Source organism: Lepidochelys olivacea (assembly GCF_965140295.1).
Source record: "Lepidochelys olivacea isolate rLepOli2 genome assembly, chromosome: 7".
Lineage (NCBI taxonomy): Eukaryota > Metazoa > Chordata > Testudines > Cheloniidae > Lepidochelys > Lepidochelys olivacea.
In genome coordinates, this window is record NC_140417.1 from 43,326,916 (window position 1) to 43,344,510 (window position 17,595).

The 17,595-nt window shown below is 36.6% G+C and overlaps 1 protein-coding gene across 1 annotated transcript in view; it reads left to right on the forward strand.

Annotated features, from left to right (window-relative positions):
• Positions 1-17,305, forward strand: part of LOC311523923 (store-operated calcium entry regulator STIMATE-like) — a 105,972-nt gene extending 88,667 nt beyond the window's left edge. The window contains exons 5-8 of the mRNA XM_084634471.1: positions 6,013-6,125; positions 7,965-8,042; positions 8,694-8,843; positions 13,151-17,305. Of these exons, the coding sequence (XP_084490597.1) occupies positions 6,013-6,125; positions 7,965-8,042; positions 8,694-8,843; positions 13,151-13,264 (455 nt within the window). The 3' untranslated portion in view covers positions 13,265-17,305. The remainder of the gene's footprint in view (positions 1-6,012; positions 6,126-7,964; positions 8,043-8,693; positions 8,844-13,150) is intronic.
• The last annotated feature ends 290 nt before the right edge of the window (positions 17,306-17,595 follow it).

Below are 17,595 nucleotides of genomic sequence, written 5' to 3' on the forward strand. Positions count from 1 at the left end.
TGTCTGTAGGCAAGGACTGGCCTGTCTCCCAAGATTTGTGAGAGTGTTGGGTCATCCTTTAGGATAGGTTGTAGATCCTTAATAATGCGTTGGAGGGGTTTTAGTTGGGGGCTGAAGGTGACGGCTAGTGGCGTTCTGCCCAACTTTATTATCATGCACATTGTGTAAAGAGTTGTCACTTTGGATGGGCTATCACCAGCAGGAGAGTGAATTTGTGTGGGGGGGTGGAGGGTGAGAACCTGGATTTGTGCTGGAAATGGCCCACCTGATGATCACTTTAGATAAGCTATTACCAGCAGGACAGTGGGGTGGGAGGAGGTATTTTTTCATATTCTCTGTGTATAAATAAAGTCTGCTGCAGTTTCCACGGCATGCATCCGATGAAGTGAGCTGTAGCTCACGAAAGCTCATGCTCAAATAAATTGGTTAGTCTCTAAGGTGCCACAAGTACTCCTTTTCTTTTTGCAAATACAGTAAGTTAGAAGTCAAGCTTTTAATATGAAATAAATATAAAGCACAAAACCATTTAAAATTCATTTGAGCATAAAAAGGCAGGAGAAACAGCTGAAATTCACACTGAGAAGAACCTATTCCTGTATCTCAAGTACCAAAACGTTCTCCCCATCCTTGTGATGTTATACTTCTTAAATTGCTCTGAATAGACAACAGGTGTCTAGAATAACTTAGTAAAAATGACCATGTTTCTAACTTAAATCTTATCCTGTTGTCTCTGCTTGCTTTAACTTCTTAGCCTGCAAAGCACTCCAGTGCGTTCAGGAAATCAAACTATAATTTGATTTACTCTAGTTATAATTTGTGTTCTTCAGAGTATGTTGATGTTACAGGTAACTACCACTTCTGTTAAAATGTGTTAGTTTATTTAAGGAGATCTTCCTAATTTAATGTATAAACCATTGATTGTAAGGTAGTTTTTTTCCTTTCTCTTCTCTGGAGTTGCATGACATAGGTTTTGTAATGTTGTCAAATCCCTGAAGCAAACCAGTTCTCTCTTTCTACAATCAGTTTGTGTTCTTTTATTCTCTCCACAAGCAAATTAAATTGATCTTATCCTAACCATTATAGATAAATACTGAATTTGCTTGTTGCTCATTGCTCTTGAAATGTGTGACTTGGTAATAGTGTGTTGCAGGATAGCAGTGAGATGCACTGCCAGAGATGGGCAGGGAGTTTGCGATTAGTCTGCTTTTTGTTATTTCTCTTACTAGCATTGTTAATAACCCTTCATTTTCATAAGCATCAAATTAATTGTTTTAATGATTAAAAGGAAATGTGGCCCCATATCATATGGTAATGTTCTACTCCTTCCCATGACTGAGAATTTTACAAAGGCATAGTTGTCTGTATCGGGAGGAGCCTTGCATTGTAAAGAGCCACACTTCTGGCTTGGTAATTAGTGGTAGCATTGTTACTCAGATGTTATCAATTCAAACTATGTACCTATGACCAAAAAATCAGACACGTAGAACTGGAAGGGCCCTTGATAGATCTAGCCAATCCCCTGCACTCTAATCAGGACTAAGTAATAATTAGACCATTCCTGAGAGGTGTTTGTCTAATCTGTTCTTAAAATTCTCCAATATCGGAGATTCCACAACTTTCCTAGGTCATTTATACCAGTGCTTAACGACCCTGACAGGAAGTTTTTCCTAATGTCCAACCCAAGCCTCCCTTGCTGCAATTTAAGCGCATTGATTCTTGTTCTATCCTCAGAGGTTGAGAACAATTTTTCACCCTCCTCCTTGTAACAACTTGTTATGCACTGTACTTGAAACACAAAGATAATGTTAAGATTGAAAAACTTTCCATATTTTAAACCTCAGATCCTACCTCATTTTATATGTTAATGTTAAACAGCAGTCTATTTTGCTCATACACAGATACATTGTATATCTAGGGCATCCCAAGTATCCTGCCTAGCACACTAGATGATTTATAATCTTTATAAAACTACAGTGAAAGTTAGGGCCAGTGTTCAAAGACTAAGACCCTCTCTCCACATAACCCTCAAAATCTTCATTCACTCCACACATCTGCTTATCCCGCTCCCCAGAAATAGCCTGCAGGGAACAGATGGATATGACCTGACAGTCAACAGAATTCACCAAGAAAGGAAGCAGATTACTCAGTGCAGGTACCCTTCCAGTTAAACCAAAGGGTAATGTGTTCATTTTAGTTGATCTCAAATGCTATTGCCAGGTGGGGAAGTGCAGATTTCCCACAGTCTCATAAATATACCTTGAATAGGAGGGGTGAGAGAACAGAACCCTATGATACGCTACATGAAACAGCCTAGAGTAGACGAGCACTTACCTAACACTACTATCTGGAGCCTATCCTTGTGAATAGAGCCATTGCAAGACTGACTTGCCCATGGCAGAGTCTGCAGCCACATCAATACCTCAGTCAAGATTACTCCAAGGCCACTGATCAACCTAAAAGAATGAATATGTGCACTTTATTTTCATTCATCGGCAGGAGACTCAACCAGAGAAACTGTGCAGTATCTGTTCCATACCTACATCTAAAAGCAGGTGAACAGAATCAAAAAAAAATCTGAGGACTCAAAATATTGCCACAGTTGTGACACCACCTTCTCTAGAATCTTCACCAAAAAGAGAACATTACCATAGGGTCTCCACTCAGCAAGATTATCAACAATAAGAGAGTGCCATCAGACCTCGATTTTTCTATTTTAACACTGAACTGTATTTTATATACCAGTCTAGGTAATAGCCAGGACTTGTTCTTTCCCCTAGCTCTGAAAGCAATGCCATTATTCTGTTTTTTTCATCTAAATGGCACAAATGCAAGTGTTTTGTTCAGACAATGGAAATATTACTCTCTCTAAATGTATCCATTTGTTCCTAGCCCTGGAGCCTCCAGAAATAAGAGTGAGATCATCATAAAATAGGTTTATGCTTTTCTCCTAGTCTACCTTGGAGCAGGTCAATGAATTATTTTAACTTAAAGAAAAGGAGTACTTGTGGCACGTTAGAGACTAAGAGGTTAGTCTCTAAGGTGCCACAAGTACTTCTTTTCTTTTTGTGAATACAGACTAACACGGCTGCTACTCTGAAACTTATTTTAACTTGAATCTTTAAGGCTCTATCTCTTGTGGGGAATGGGAAGAAAAGCTGGTTTCTCTCCATTCTAATTCAGTGCGGTTTCTGTGAGCTCTCATCTACCTTGATGGGTCACTAAATCTGATTCATTTCAGATGCTCTTAGTGGAAAAGCAGTAGATATGAAAAGTCATCTCTTGGCTATATGAGCATTGTATTTTAGAATTTTCTTTTTATACAAGTGGTTTCCTTGCTATTGATAAACTGTCAGATACTGTCCACAAATTCAATTTTCTGTTTTCAAGCTTTCCCAAGAAAATGTTGGTCTATGTCGTTGTTTAGGACTTAGGATTTTTTCAGATGATGTTATACATTATCTGTATTAGTCTATAATAATTAGTAGTAAATCTGGCTCTGCTTCTTTCGGGCAGCAGAATTTTTACATGGCTTCATAACTTCTTTACATTATACAGAATATTTAAATTCTGAGGGCCTGCAAGATGTTTTTAAGATCAAAATAAATTAATATTGTCACAGGTCTTGAAAAATGCTAAGAATTCTAGAGCTCCATACTTAGTGTGTTTTTTAAACCACTTTTCTGGGTTGACTTTTAATTTGAGTTCTTTCCTCATCTTTGAAAATGTAGATACTCAAGAAAATTTTCTGCGTAACTTTCTAGAGGACACATAGTAATATTATTTTTTCCATGAAATCCATAATTTTAAAACTATTTCTATAATAATGGTGAAAGATAGTTTTGAAAGTTTGACAGACCATATCCAAAACTGAGTCAGATTTAATTTATTAAATGCAGCCGGGTTTCAAAAGTCTACCTCTAATCTGTCCCTAAATAGTTGCATTTCCTAACTGTGACATCAAATTTGATAGAATGACATTTGCTAGCACCTTTTTTTACCACTAGTAGGTTTTTATTATTTATGTTAACTATAACCAAGGTTTTGTGTACTCTGAGGTATAATGGTATCAAATTCCATGGTGTGGGATCAGAGTACATGGGACCTGATTTCAATTGAAAAAAGAAAAGGAGTACTTGTGGCACCTTAGAGACTAACCAATTTATTTGAGCATAAGCTTTCGTGAGCTACAGCTCACTTCATCGGATGTAGTGAGCTATAGCTCACGAAAGCTTATGCTCAAATAAATTGGTTAGTCTCTAAGGTGCCACAAGTACTCCTTTTCTTTTTGCGAATACAGACTAACACGGCTGTTACTCTGAAACCTGATTTCAATTGCTGTAACTTTCAAAATTTAGAGACCCCAGAATGGATTTTAAAGCCTCAATAGCAACTCTGTGTCTAAGGCTTTAATTTTGTTTTTTTCATAGCACTTATATAGCGAAGGAAAAATTAGAAAATACTAATAAAAGAAAAGTTTGAAAGTCTGGGAATTCATTTTTAATTTCAGTCTTAACTCAAACCCCACATCTCTGGAAAATTCATAGTTACATGGCAGATGGAGAAACATGATCTGGGGAACCTTCACTCAGAGTTTTCAAACTTTCAGACTTGGGTCTGTATAACTGAAGCCTTACATTACCAAAAATAAACACCTTAAAACCAGTATATTCAAATTGTAGCACTCTAGGAACATCTCCTGGTGAAATTTTTCTGGGAAAAGCTGGTCTAGGCTGAAAAATCAATTTCTGCCTGCTGTGGAATTTCAAGAGCAAAGTGTAAAACTCAAGACTATTTGCTGTATATCTTTCAATAGCTTTCTGGAAAAAGACATAGCCATGGTCCATTCTGCATTACAGCTGTATAAAGGCATTTGAATTTCCATTGCGCTTTATTCACAGACTTAAATATTAAGCCATATTTGATGCTCTAAAAGTTTTTTTATTGAAAGTGAATGGTGAAATCTGTGGAAAAACTTTGTTTTAAATGAAGTGTTAGTAAAGCACTTCTGAGTTGTCAAATTTTGGTGATATTGTGATGCTGGTTAAAATTCACCTGACTGTTTTGTCAGACACTCCACTCTTATCTCAGCTGCAACCAGGTATGTTCAGTTATGCTGTAGTTATATCAGGCTATATACTTTTTCTGTTGGAATATTTGTATGACTGTTCTAATTCCAGAGCAATCAATAATTTGCTTGGTATTCATTATACAGTACCTTACCTGGGGTACAGCAAAATTATTTCACTTTTTATGATTTACATTAATCGGTGCAACGAAGATATATCCTGATGAGCTTGCAGGAAGCTCTGAACAAAATTAAAATTTTGAAGGCTACTCATTCTCTTGTAATCTGTTGCAGTTTTTGCCATAATTACCATCAGCTAGTCATGGTTGCTGACATTTGTATAAGATACCTATATATCCAGGATGGCAAAAGCACAAATGTAGGAATATTCTAATTTTTTAAAAGGCTATCTATGCTAGAGCAAGATACACAATACTTGGCTGCTGCAGTGTACGTTTTCTTCCTTAGAAAACATCATTATTTGCCAAAATGGCAAATAATTTGTAGCAACTAGCTTTATGGAAAAGTGAAAATCTCCTGAGATGTAAGCTAATTCTGTGCTTTATCTGCTGAGTTCAATAATGTGTACTAAAGCAAACTGTAACAAGGTACTCCCTAACTAAACAAAAGGTGCTCTTTTATGTTCAGTTTATTAATTTATCTTTTTTGAGATTTCTAAAGTAAAAAATTTCTAAAGCACAAAAATTCGGACTCATCAGGGAAGGCAACTTCTTCATCCAAGCAAAGGGATATCAATGAATGTTGTTGCTATTGAGAAATATCATTAGGCTGCTTTTCAATGGCAATCCCGTATCAAATATTTCATTTTACTTTGGTTTACTAAGTTTTTCTCCCTTGTCTAATTTTGCTTTTGTTTTTCTTAAACATGTGCTAAGTCAAGTGACAGTGGGCTAAACTGGTGTATTAAAGCTTTGCTTTTCTTGTAGGTGACCCGCTGCAGTGCAGTGCTTGGGTGGGACAGTGTGCACTGTACATAGTGATCATGATGTTTGAGAAAACCATCATCATTATAGTCCTCCTAATACCTCAATGGAAAGAGGTTTGAGTCTTTATAGTATTTTTACAGTTAAATGAATTGCAGATAGATGCCAGAAGGTGATAAACTGTTAATTCTATTTAATCCAAAAAGACTAAGGCTATCATGCAAGCTATGTAGAGGTCCACAGTTGGTGCTACTTAACTGTTGCCTATGATAATGGAGTGTCCTGATACTCTAATTGGATTTCACTGGTGACAATGCTTCCATTCTATTTTGAATTTAGTAGGTATTGCATCGTGTACAATATAAGATCACATGCTCACTTGAGGTACCTAAAAGGAGACCGAGTGCATCAGCCTTTCTTTTAGTTAAATTACAGCCCTAACTTTAAACCTATTGTGTATTCTTTTCCACAGTTTTAGAGAATCTCCCCTAAATGTTCATAATAGAACATTGGTACATTTTTTGTAGTAAAACCTTAGTAATTCACACTGCAATAAAAGACACATTGCTGAGTTACTGAATTAAAAAAATCTGCCAGTAAGCAAACAATAGTCAATTTCTGCAGCACAAAGTGTATTTTGAACCCTTATACAGGTAAAGTATAGCTTAGCTTCAATTTATGCTAATACTATTAGTTATACTAGTAAGTGTGTGGCAGTATATTCAGTAAACATAATGAAGTTGCAGTAATGAGGAATGACTCCCAGGCTGAGATCTGTATGAAAGATCATAACATTGTAAGTGACCTGATTTATAATCTAAACCTGACAGTACTTACCTGGAGCAGCAGAAGTCTCTATAATGTATTGTAATTCACCTTTAAAATGTCTTTGTTTTATAAAATATTTGAACTTCTGCATCCCACGTCCAGATATTTAACTTTAAAACCGCAGCATGTGTTTGTAAGCAATTTTCCAAGATATTGGTTCTTCCAGTCAAAGCTTTCTGGAAAAAGGGTTCAGTGGATATTTGACTATAGCCTATGCTTTGTTTTTCTTGGTCAAACCTCTTTTATGGCCACAGTTAGTTCAACTGCAGGAAGCACATACATCATCTTGGACATGTCGCTAATAGAATCTTTCATCTCAATGTAGAATCAAGTGGGAACCACAAGTCCACACACTTTTAAAGGGATAATTTATAATTTTGTCTATAATTGATAAAGCATTTTATATAACTGAACTGTGGAATAAGTGTCAGGTAGGTACGAGGTGGATTGTCTGGTTTAGTACAGCATATGCAATTTAACATTCAAGATGATTACTCATAGCAGTTAGAGCTGAATAACCCCTGTAAGGTGTTCTAAACCAGGGGTTCTCAAACTGGGGTGTTGCGAGCTGTCAGCCTCCACCCCAAACCCCACTTCACCTCCAGCATTTATAATAGCGTTAAATATTTTAAAAAGTGTTTTTAATTTAGAAGGGAGATTGTACTCAGAGGCTTGCTGTGTGAAAGGGGTCACCAGTACAAAAGTTTGAGAACCACTGTTCTAGACCATCCCTGTAGAATAAAACAGGATTTTTTTACACTTTATTTTATAGTATTCTGACCAGTTTTTTTAAATCTCCAAGTGATGGGGCTTCAAACATTTTCCTTGGGATTATAAGGTGATTAATTTGTCAGATAGTATCTGGTTGCTTCACCTACCCACAAGTCATCACATTCCTTCTGTAGCCACAAATTAGTGGGATGGCAGATTGTTTTCAGTCAGCCGCACATTACGTGCGTTACTAAATGCAACAAACAAATGCTTCCTTGACAAAATTATATTCCTTTCCTATAAAACTGTCCTTTCTAATTCATCTGGCTACCAGCCTAATACTTTCTGTAACACTTTCTAACCCAGCTGCATTCACATACTGTTGTGGTCTGAATTTGATCTTTTTCTTTTCACAGGTAGCTTTATTGAATCCCATAGAGAACCCCCAGTTGGAGCTGGCTATCGTCATGCTGATAGTTCCCTTCTTTGTTAATGTTAGTACAACTGTACGCTTTTCAGAGATAGTTGACTTGTGTTCCCTCCCCCACCCATCCCCTTCTCCATCTGTTAAAATTAATCCGTACCACACAGTGCCTTGGTGTGATATCTTAGTGTTACAAGTCTTCAACTCCTCTGTGTGTGTGTGTGTGTGTGTGTGTGTATAAAATGTGATTATGTACTTATGTATCTATAAAATCCATAATCAGCAATGCCATTGGGCACAGAAATGGTGCACAGAATGCCCAGTGTTGAATGTACTATTCAGATACTGTTGTACCAGTTAGAAATTCCAGTTAAATTTGCTTTATTTAGGAAAGCATTAATTTGTTTGGAGTGCCAAAAAATATCATCCTATTGAAGTGCCCTAGACCGAGCAAGACGATCCATATGTCAAGATTAAGAGCTAATAAAAAATGCCCACTAAGCAGCAGCTTTTTTCTTATTGGTGCAAGAGCAGGAAATAGGGCAGCTATGTTTCAGGGGGTATATGTTAGATCATGTGACTGGATCTGTACAGGATTTTGCCATATTTGGCCAAATCCCACTTAGTACAACTATTCCCTAACTCCATTCCAAGGACTGAATGACTAACACATATACTGGTCTAAAGAAAACCTGAACTGTGAATTTTCCCCTGTTAACAGGCATTAATGTTCTGGGTGGTGGATAACTTTCTTATGAAGAAAGGGAAGACAAAAGCTAAACTCGAAGAAAAGGAAGTGGGGCAAGATTCAAGGAATGGAAGTAAAGTCCGATACAGGAGAGCAGCATCACATGAAGAGTCAGAGTCAGAAGTATGTAGATGCACCACTTGCTGTACCTGAGTCAACTCCCTTCCTTTTGACTTTGACTTACAATACTATCTTAGGCTTGATTAGTTTTGTACTAAATTTGCTTAGAGCCCTTTTTCGTAAGACCTCATTGAATAAATCGGGACTGCTAATTCACTTATTGACCCTTTACAAGGCTGCTGATGAAATTTTTCCTGGGGTACGAGACCTTTCAAAAGGATTGTTTTTAGATCCTGTGGTGTCAGATAATTCAGTTAACAGTGAACTACAGTTTTAGTGTGGCTATTTTATAAGGATATTGTATATCTAAAAATGGTGTCTCAGATTTGTTAAAACAGACATTTCATCTGTTATGATAATCTTACACATTTGAACAATAGATCAGTTTCAGGTTGGGGTTGTTTTGTTTTGTTTGTTTTTGAGGGTTGGTGAGGTTAAAGAGTCTACAGCAGTTTTAAAACCATATCTAGTCATTAGTGTACAGGATTATACACTACAAATAAGTGCCATGGCAGCTTCCCCATTCAGTGTTGCAAATAACCTTGATTTGACTTTAAACAACTGTGATAGGGTGAGAACATCATTCTCTCAGTTCTGTTCTCAATCTCTCCTTATCCGAAGAGCTTAAGGTGGATCAGAAATGTTCCTTTTGATTGCTACCCACTAAAAGAACTTAACCATGATGAAAGACCATTCAGTTGAAGCATACAGCTGTGTAAGAGCCATTGCTATATCTGGTACAACTCTCTAGTTCCATTTTTCTGTGGAATATAGTACTTTCAGTAATTACACTGAAAGTGAAGGGGCCAAAAAGTCAATTTTTTTAACTTCCCTGCTTTCAAGATAATCTTCCTTAAAATTTTGTTAAGCACTTTTTGCTTTGCATAAGGACAAGCAGCTTACTTGAGTATATGAGCACTTCTGTCACTATTGTTTAATATCCATTATCAGTAGTAACTCTTTTTTGTTTAGTAGATAAAACTGTCACTGAAAGATGGTCAGAAAATCTGTCTGCCCACAAGTGGAACATTTGTGGGATCCCAGTGTACCACAGGTCCCACTGTTCAGTGCTTTCTTCAGTCAAATGATCTTTCTTTAAGATCAGATAATACCTGTAGACTTTATGAGCCCATATGTCTATTAGAGATGAAGATGCCTGCTGTCTTCAATTTCTGAAAATGTGTTCATGGCAAATTGCTTAAACTGCTCTTGGTTAAAACACATTTTGGGCACCCTCATTTATTTCTTGCATGGAAGGTGAAGTACGAAAAAGCATTTTGATGTTTGAAAGTTACTTTCTAATTAGGGCTGTTAAGCAATTAAAAAATAATAGAACACCATTTATTTAAATATTTTTGAATGTTTTCTACATTTTCAAATATATTGATTTCAATTACCACACAAAATACAAAGTGTACAGTGCTCACTTTATATTATTATTTTTTATTACAAATATTTGCATAGTAAAAAACAAAAGAAATAGTATTTTTCCACTCACCTAATACAAATACTGTAGTGCAATCTGTCATAAAAGTTGCACTTACAAATATAGAATTATGTACAAAAAAAACTGCACTCAAAAATAAAACAATGTAAAATTTTAGAGCCTACAAGTCCACTTAATCACTTCTTGTTCAGCCAATCACTCAAATAAACAAGTTTGTTTACATTTGCAGGAGATAATGCTGCTCCCCCCATTTCTTGTTTACAACTTCATCTGAAAGTGACAACAGGTTTGCATGGCACAGTTGTAGCTGGTGTCGTGAGATATTTACGTGCCTGAAGATGCACTAAAGATGCATATGTCCCTTCATGCTTCAACCACCATTCCAGAGGACATGCATCCATGCCGATGACGGGATCTGCTTGATAATGATCCAAAGCAGTGCGGACCAGCGCATGTTCATTTTCATCATCTGAGTCAGATACCACCAGCAGAAGGTTGATTTTCGTTTTTGGTGGTTCAGTTCTGTAGTTTCCACAGCGGAGTGTTGCTCTTTTAAGACTTCTGAAAGCATGGTCCATACCTCATCCCTCTCAGATTTTGGAAGGCACTTCAGATTCTCAAACCTGGGGTTGACTGCTGTAGCTATCTTTAGAAATCTCGTATTAGTACCTTCTTTGCATTTTGTCAAATCTGTGAAAGTGTTCTTAAAATGAATATGTGCTGGGTCATCATCTGAGATTGCTATATCATGAAATATATGGCAGAATGTGGATAAAACAGAGCAGGAGACATACAATTCTCCCCCAAGGAGTTCAGTCACAAATTTAATTAACACATTTTTTTAACGAGTGTCATCAGCATGGAAGCATGTCCTCTGGAATGGTGGCCGAAGCATAGAATGATAGAACTGGAAGGGACCTCGAGAGGTCATCTAGTCCAGTCCCCTGCACTCAAGGCAGGACTGAAGTATTATCTAGACCATCCCTGAGAGGTATTTGTCTAACCTGCTCTTAAAAATCCCCAATGATGGAGATTCCACAGCCTCCCTAGGCAATTTATTCCAGTGCTTAACCACTCTGACAGTTAGGAAGTTTTTCCTATTATTCAACCTAAACCGCCCTTGCTGCAATTTAAGCCCATTGTTTCTTGTCCTATCCTGAGAGGTTAAGAATAATTTTTTTCCCTCCTCCTTGTAACAACCTTTTATGTACTTGAAAACTGTTACCATGTCCCCTCTGTCTTCTCTTCTCCAGACTAAACAAACCCAATTTTTTTCAATCTTCCCTCATAGGTCATGTTTGCTAGACCGTTAATCATTTTTGTTGCTCTCCTCTGGACTTTCTCCAATTTGTCCACATCTTTCCTGAAATGTGGTACCCAGAATTGGACACAATACTCCAGCTGAGGCCTACTCAGTGCGGAGAAGAGCGGAAGAATTACTTCTCATGTCTTGCTTACAATACTCCTGCTAATACATCCCAGAATGATGTTTGCTTTTTTGCAACAGTGTTACACTGTTGACTCATACTTAGCTTGTGATCCACTATGACCCCCACATCTCTTTCTGCAGTACTCCTTCCTAGGCAGTCATTTCCCATTTTGTATGTGTGCAACTGATTGTTCCTTCCTAAGTGGAGTACTTTGCATTTGTCCTTATTGAATTTCATCCTATTTACTTCAGACCATTTCTCCAGTTTGTCCAGATCAGTTTGAATTTTAATCCTATCCTCCAAAGCCCTTGCAACCCCTCTCAGCTTGATATTGTCTGCAAACTTTATAAGTGTTCTCTCTATGCCATTATCTAAATCATTGATGAAGATATTGAACAGAACCAGACCTAGAACCGATCTCTGCCAGACCCCACTCGTTATGCCCTTTCAGCATGACTGTGAACCGCTGATGAGTATTCTCTGGGAACAATTTTCCAACCAGTTATGCACCCACCTTATAGTAGCTCCATCTAGGTTGTATTTCCCTATTTTGTTTATGAGAAGGTCACGCGAGACAGTATCAAAAGCCTTACTTAAGTCAAGATATACCACAACTACCACTTCTCTTCTCTTCTCTTCCCCCCTCCCCCCCCCATCTACAAGGCTTGTTGCCCTGTCAAAGTAAGGGTCATGAAGGGGCATACAAATGTTTAGCTTATCTGGCATGTAAATACCTTGCAATGCCGGTTACAAAAGTGCCATGCAAATGCATGTTCTCACTTTCAGGTGACATTGTAAATAAGAAGCAGGCAGCGTTATGTCCCGTAAATGTAAACAAACGTGTTTCTCTTAGCAATTGACTGAATAAAAGGTAGAACTGAGTGGACTTGTAGGCTCTAAAGTTTTACATTGTTTTGTTTTTTGAGTGCAGTTATGTAACAAAAAAAATTGTAAGTTGCACTTTCATGATAAAGAGATTGCACTTCAGTTCATGTATGAGGTGAATTGAAAAATTCTATTTTTATAGTGCAAATATTTGTAATAAAAATAATAAGTGAGTATTGCAAACTTTGTCATCTGTGTAATAGAAATCAATATATTTGAAAATGTAGACGAACATCCAAAATATTAAAGTTACATTGGTATTCTATTGATTAACGGTGCGATTAAAAGTGCAATTAATCACAATTTTTTTGAGTTAAACATGTAAGTAAACTGCGATGATCGACAGTCCTATTTCTAATGTAATACGTCCGACAGGCAGTGACATGAAACCTAACAAATCCAAAATTCTCCTGTTTTAATAAAGCCTCTTTTCTTAAACATTGAATAATTGGGCATCTTACTAGAATAAATTATTTAAAATAGATTCAAAGGAGAAAAATAGAGATTGAATCTTATTTGAAACATGCTATTTATATTTCTGTTTTTAGATCCTTATTTCAGCAGATGATGAAATGGAGGAGTCAGAAGTTGAAGAGGACCTACGGAGACTGACTAACTTAAAGCCTATTAAGAAAAAGCATCGCTTTGGGCTGCCTGTATGATGCATTCCTGACCTGTGTATTTGCAGGTTTCGTGACATAAGCTTCCTGATCAGTGGATTTTCACTTTGCAACAGCATCCCTTTTTTCCTACTAACAGTTACTCAACAACAGGTCTGTGATTAGGATGCAGGTAGCTTGAAGCATTCCAGTTCAGTTGCACTACAGAAACACTGACCAAATATGCAAGAGCGTCTTTTCATCATTTGTGGAAACACCACATTGTTAGGGACCAGACACTAAAATGGTTTGTATCTGACACTTCAGAGAAGACGACAGAAAAACAATTACTCAGTGTCAACTCACTTATGGTTCCTGAGTGATTCAGTGCAAGACATTCTGGAAAAAGGCATCGGGGTTGACTAAGTGGAACTAGTGTGTTTTATTACTAAAACTGGCATTTGCAGCATATTAATTCCTAGAGCAGAATAGTTTTATGGTTACAAGCTGTAACTTAATGTTATTTTTTTAAGTACATGTTTACTTCCTACAAGGTACCTATGGAACTAATAGGCAGAACAAAGATTTTTTTCAAGTCTCCTCTAACCTATTTGACTATTTTATATTTAAGTTATATTTTCATACTGTTATATTTAAGGATTCTCTTTGTCAGAGAAAAGGATACTGTTCCCTTTTTTTGTGTGGAAAAAGATCAAAAGATTTGCAGTGAAGTTCTCATTCGTCCTTGTCACTTGATTAAGATAAGGCAAATGATGTTTTCACAAAGGGAAAAGCTTTCTTTCACTGTTGAAACCACCAAATGTCAACTAGAAATGTAGCCCCAAGTGTGGTTTTGGCAACGTCATTTAAGAATAGTGTTTTGTAAAATGGAGATGTTCTCTGCATATTTGGCAATATGCACTTTAGCAGATAAAGAAAACACATTTTTCTGATAGTTTCCTCATCTGTGAAATGAACTTCTAAGGATGACTTCATCAATATTTGTCTCATAAGAACTTGAAAATCTCTGATTGTACCTCTCAGCTATTCCAAAGGAGGCAGAACATTCCCTCTCTATATTTCTTACATGGGATCTAGCACACGAGATGCTGATCTGATTAGAGCTCTTAGCACTAACTTAATACATATAATTCTTTCTTTGGGTTGCATTTTTACTTAAGATTTTTTCCATTTAAATATAAATGTGTAGTGCTGATCTTTAGTAACAATACTTCATTTGAAGGCTTTAAAGCATACTTCCCCAGTGCACACATTCCTTAATTCCTCCAAAAAAGCCTACTTGTTTCTCCCTTTCTCTATCTGGAATAAAACTGAGAGGTACTATGCACCTGTTACTACATTTAAGATGTCTGTGGCTTTCAGTGTCGTCTTTCCGTGGTTAATGAAAACATATCTGCTGGTGTTGAACCCTTGTAGACCTGTTTTCAGTGACCTCCTGTTCCTTTGTGTATTTCCCAACTGTTCCAACAGCTTTCTTTGATTCAATTAAGCCTTGTGTAGGATGAGGTGATGCATCAAAAAGATGGCAAAGATCAGAAATAAGTTGCAAATCTGGACATCAGATGCGTTCCAAGCCTTAAAAAACCAAACAAGTTCACTGGAAGACAGCTCAGAACTTTTTAAAGATTTTTTTAAATTTTGTATATATTTAGTAGGTCTTAATGTGGTATGTTACCAATACTGCTGAAGTGGGGTCGGTAGGCCTTCGGAAATACTGTGTGCTCCCTTGCTTTCCTTCACTATTCAAATATTTGTTTACAGCTTAGCTATTGAGGTAAACAAAATGTCCTGTGACTTCTTCTGTATATCTCAATCTGTCCAGCTGACTAAAAGGGACATTTTACCAAACCTGACATTTGAGCTAGCTGGAGCCCCCCCCAATCACTGGTACTGTGTGTTAAAACATAATATTTGCAATAAGTTAAATGCTAATGTTTTTCTTACACTAAATCTAGAAACTAAGGGAAACAGACACTTGCCTAATTTGAGTTTCTCTGAAGTGTGAAGTAGGGAAGTGTCACTAATCAATGTTGCCTCCCAATTTATTAGCTTACCTTTTTCAGTAAATGTTTCATCTTTTTTGATTTAAGCCTTGTCTGAGTATTGTACAATCAGGCAAGTTCAACCTCTCCAGTACAGTAGTTTAAGCAATTCACTTCAATGAACAGTATATCTACTACAGCTTTGCCACTCCCACGGGAATTAAGAACTAGTCTCCTCTGTTCACAAACTTCGGTATTTTTAGTCAGGAGCTTGAGAGGATTTGCCTAGGCCTTGTTCTATTTGAGGTAATGAAATAAAACAGATGATGCTTTCTCTATTCCACCATATTATACTTACCTGTCCTCTTTAGTCATTAGGGATCATTTGAACAGCACACAAATCATGAGCTTTATTTTTTTGCTTCCTCTGTTCAAATTATGCAGAATATCAAAATGAGCTTTGTTTCTAGTGTCAAGTTTAGTCTGTGAACCATCAAATGGCCTTAATCATGTAAAATAAGCTTCTTTTGTACAGACCTCATATTTACTGTCCAAGTAAAGATAGTATAAAGCACCATATAGCTGTTTTCTTCAGATTGTTTTAAGGGTAAAAATGCTTTTTTTCCCTTTTTTTTTCTTAAGTGCTTCAGTACCTCTGAGTTGAGATTTATATTGTATTGTTTTGTAACAGGACTTGTGACATAGTGAAGTTCTATTAGCCAAAGACTCTTGAGCATTTCACATTCCCACAGTCATAACATGGAAAATGAATACCTTTTATTAGAAAGGTTGTTTGAGCATTAATTTTGATATAGTCCCTCTCTTTAATACTACACTCTTAAAGTTCCCCCAGGTGACAGCAAGATGTTACATTTTTGCTCATTAGTTTTCATTACCCTTTCAAAAAAGAAAAGGAAAATGTTAAATTATTTCCCTGTTTGCAAAAGTCTTAACTGAAAAAATGAATTCATGCAGTAGTTAAAGTTTATACATTTTTCTTTGAAGCTCAGACATATAACATCTAGTGCTTCACTGTTGGAGTATTTTGGCAGTACAGTTTAAGAGAAACTATTCTATAATGAGTTGATATGATGATGATTTGAAGTCCTGGAAGCACATATGTGATTCTCCTCCAAATGTTAGTCTGCTGTGGCAAATCCATCCTTTAAACAACTCACAATAGGTTTAATTCAGACTGTACTTCTAAAAGGTAGTCATTATGCCATTATTTGTTTGTTTAAAATAAGCTTGTGTATAAATAAATAAAAGGGATTCTAACTTTAAATGTATACTTGAGCAGAAATTAGAAATATTGGAGGTCAAGATTCATCACAACTTGTCAACCTTACAACACATGAACTGGTTATATCTGCGCTGTGATATGTTGTCATCTAATATGTGGTCTTAAAGTTCTGGCTTTAATGCATTCAGTTCCCCTTGTCCTACTTTATGTGGTAAAATGCTGTATATTAATGTTGCTGACTAAAATGTGCTATAGCTTTTCTTCAGGGAAAACTCATACTTGTTGAGTTGTGAACTTAACTAAAACAATGCAAAGCGTTCCAGAGGTTTCTAACAACTGTATGCACAGTTTCCAGCTGTGCCTGTTGGGGGAAAGAATGTTCAGCATTAGCAGTGAAGGGTTGAGTATCTTAAGGAATTTCTGCTATTGCCCCCAAGTCTGCAACGTGCTGTGCTTTTTGCAGCACCAAAAGTAGTGAAAGTGAACAAATCCAGCCACATCAGGTCAAAGTAGATCTAAAGCACAGCTGTGCAACTTTTTTTTAGACAATATGTAGTCTCCATTTCAATGACTGAAAATGACTACTATGGTTTTACAAAGTAAAACTACACTATCTTTAAAAAAGGGACTCTTTTTTGTAATTGGGTTTTTGTCTTGCCTGGGTATGTCTCAAATTGAACTTTGGGTTTATTTGTTTACAAGTAAATTGGGAGTAGAGCCTATGTCAGCAAACAATGACTGAAATCTGCTGCCCTCTGTTTGAACCATATTGTTTAATCAGTGGTGTTACATTAAAGTTTAAGGGTATATGATGTAAGGGTACTTACATTGTATAATGGTTTACAATAAAGTTTGACTTATTACAGATTTTTACATGTGTTCTGTGCTCCCTTATTATGTTAAAAATGAATGTACTTATTAGCTGTATTCAGTGTGCCTTTATGTTGATTACCTTCTGTTCTGGCACACATTTTGTTGTTTAGAGTTTAAGCACTGAACTTCAGATCTGCTGGTATTAGTTTTTGCTTCTGCATTGGGATTAGTTTCAGGATGTTGACACATCTCAATATCCATTTTCCAAGGAGAGACAAGACATGTTAGATTACAAATTTTGTTTTATGTGCAAATGTCGTACATATTTAAAATTT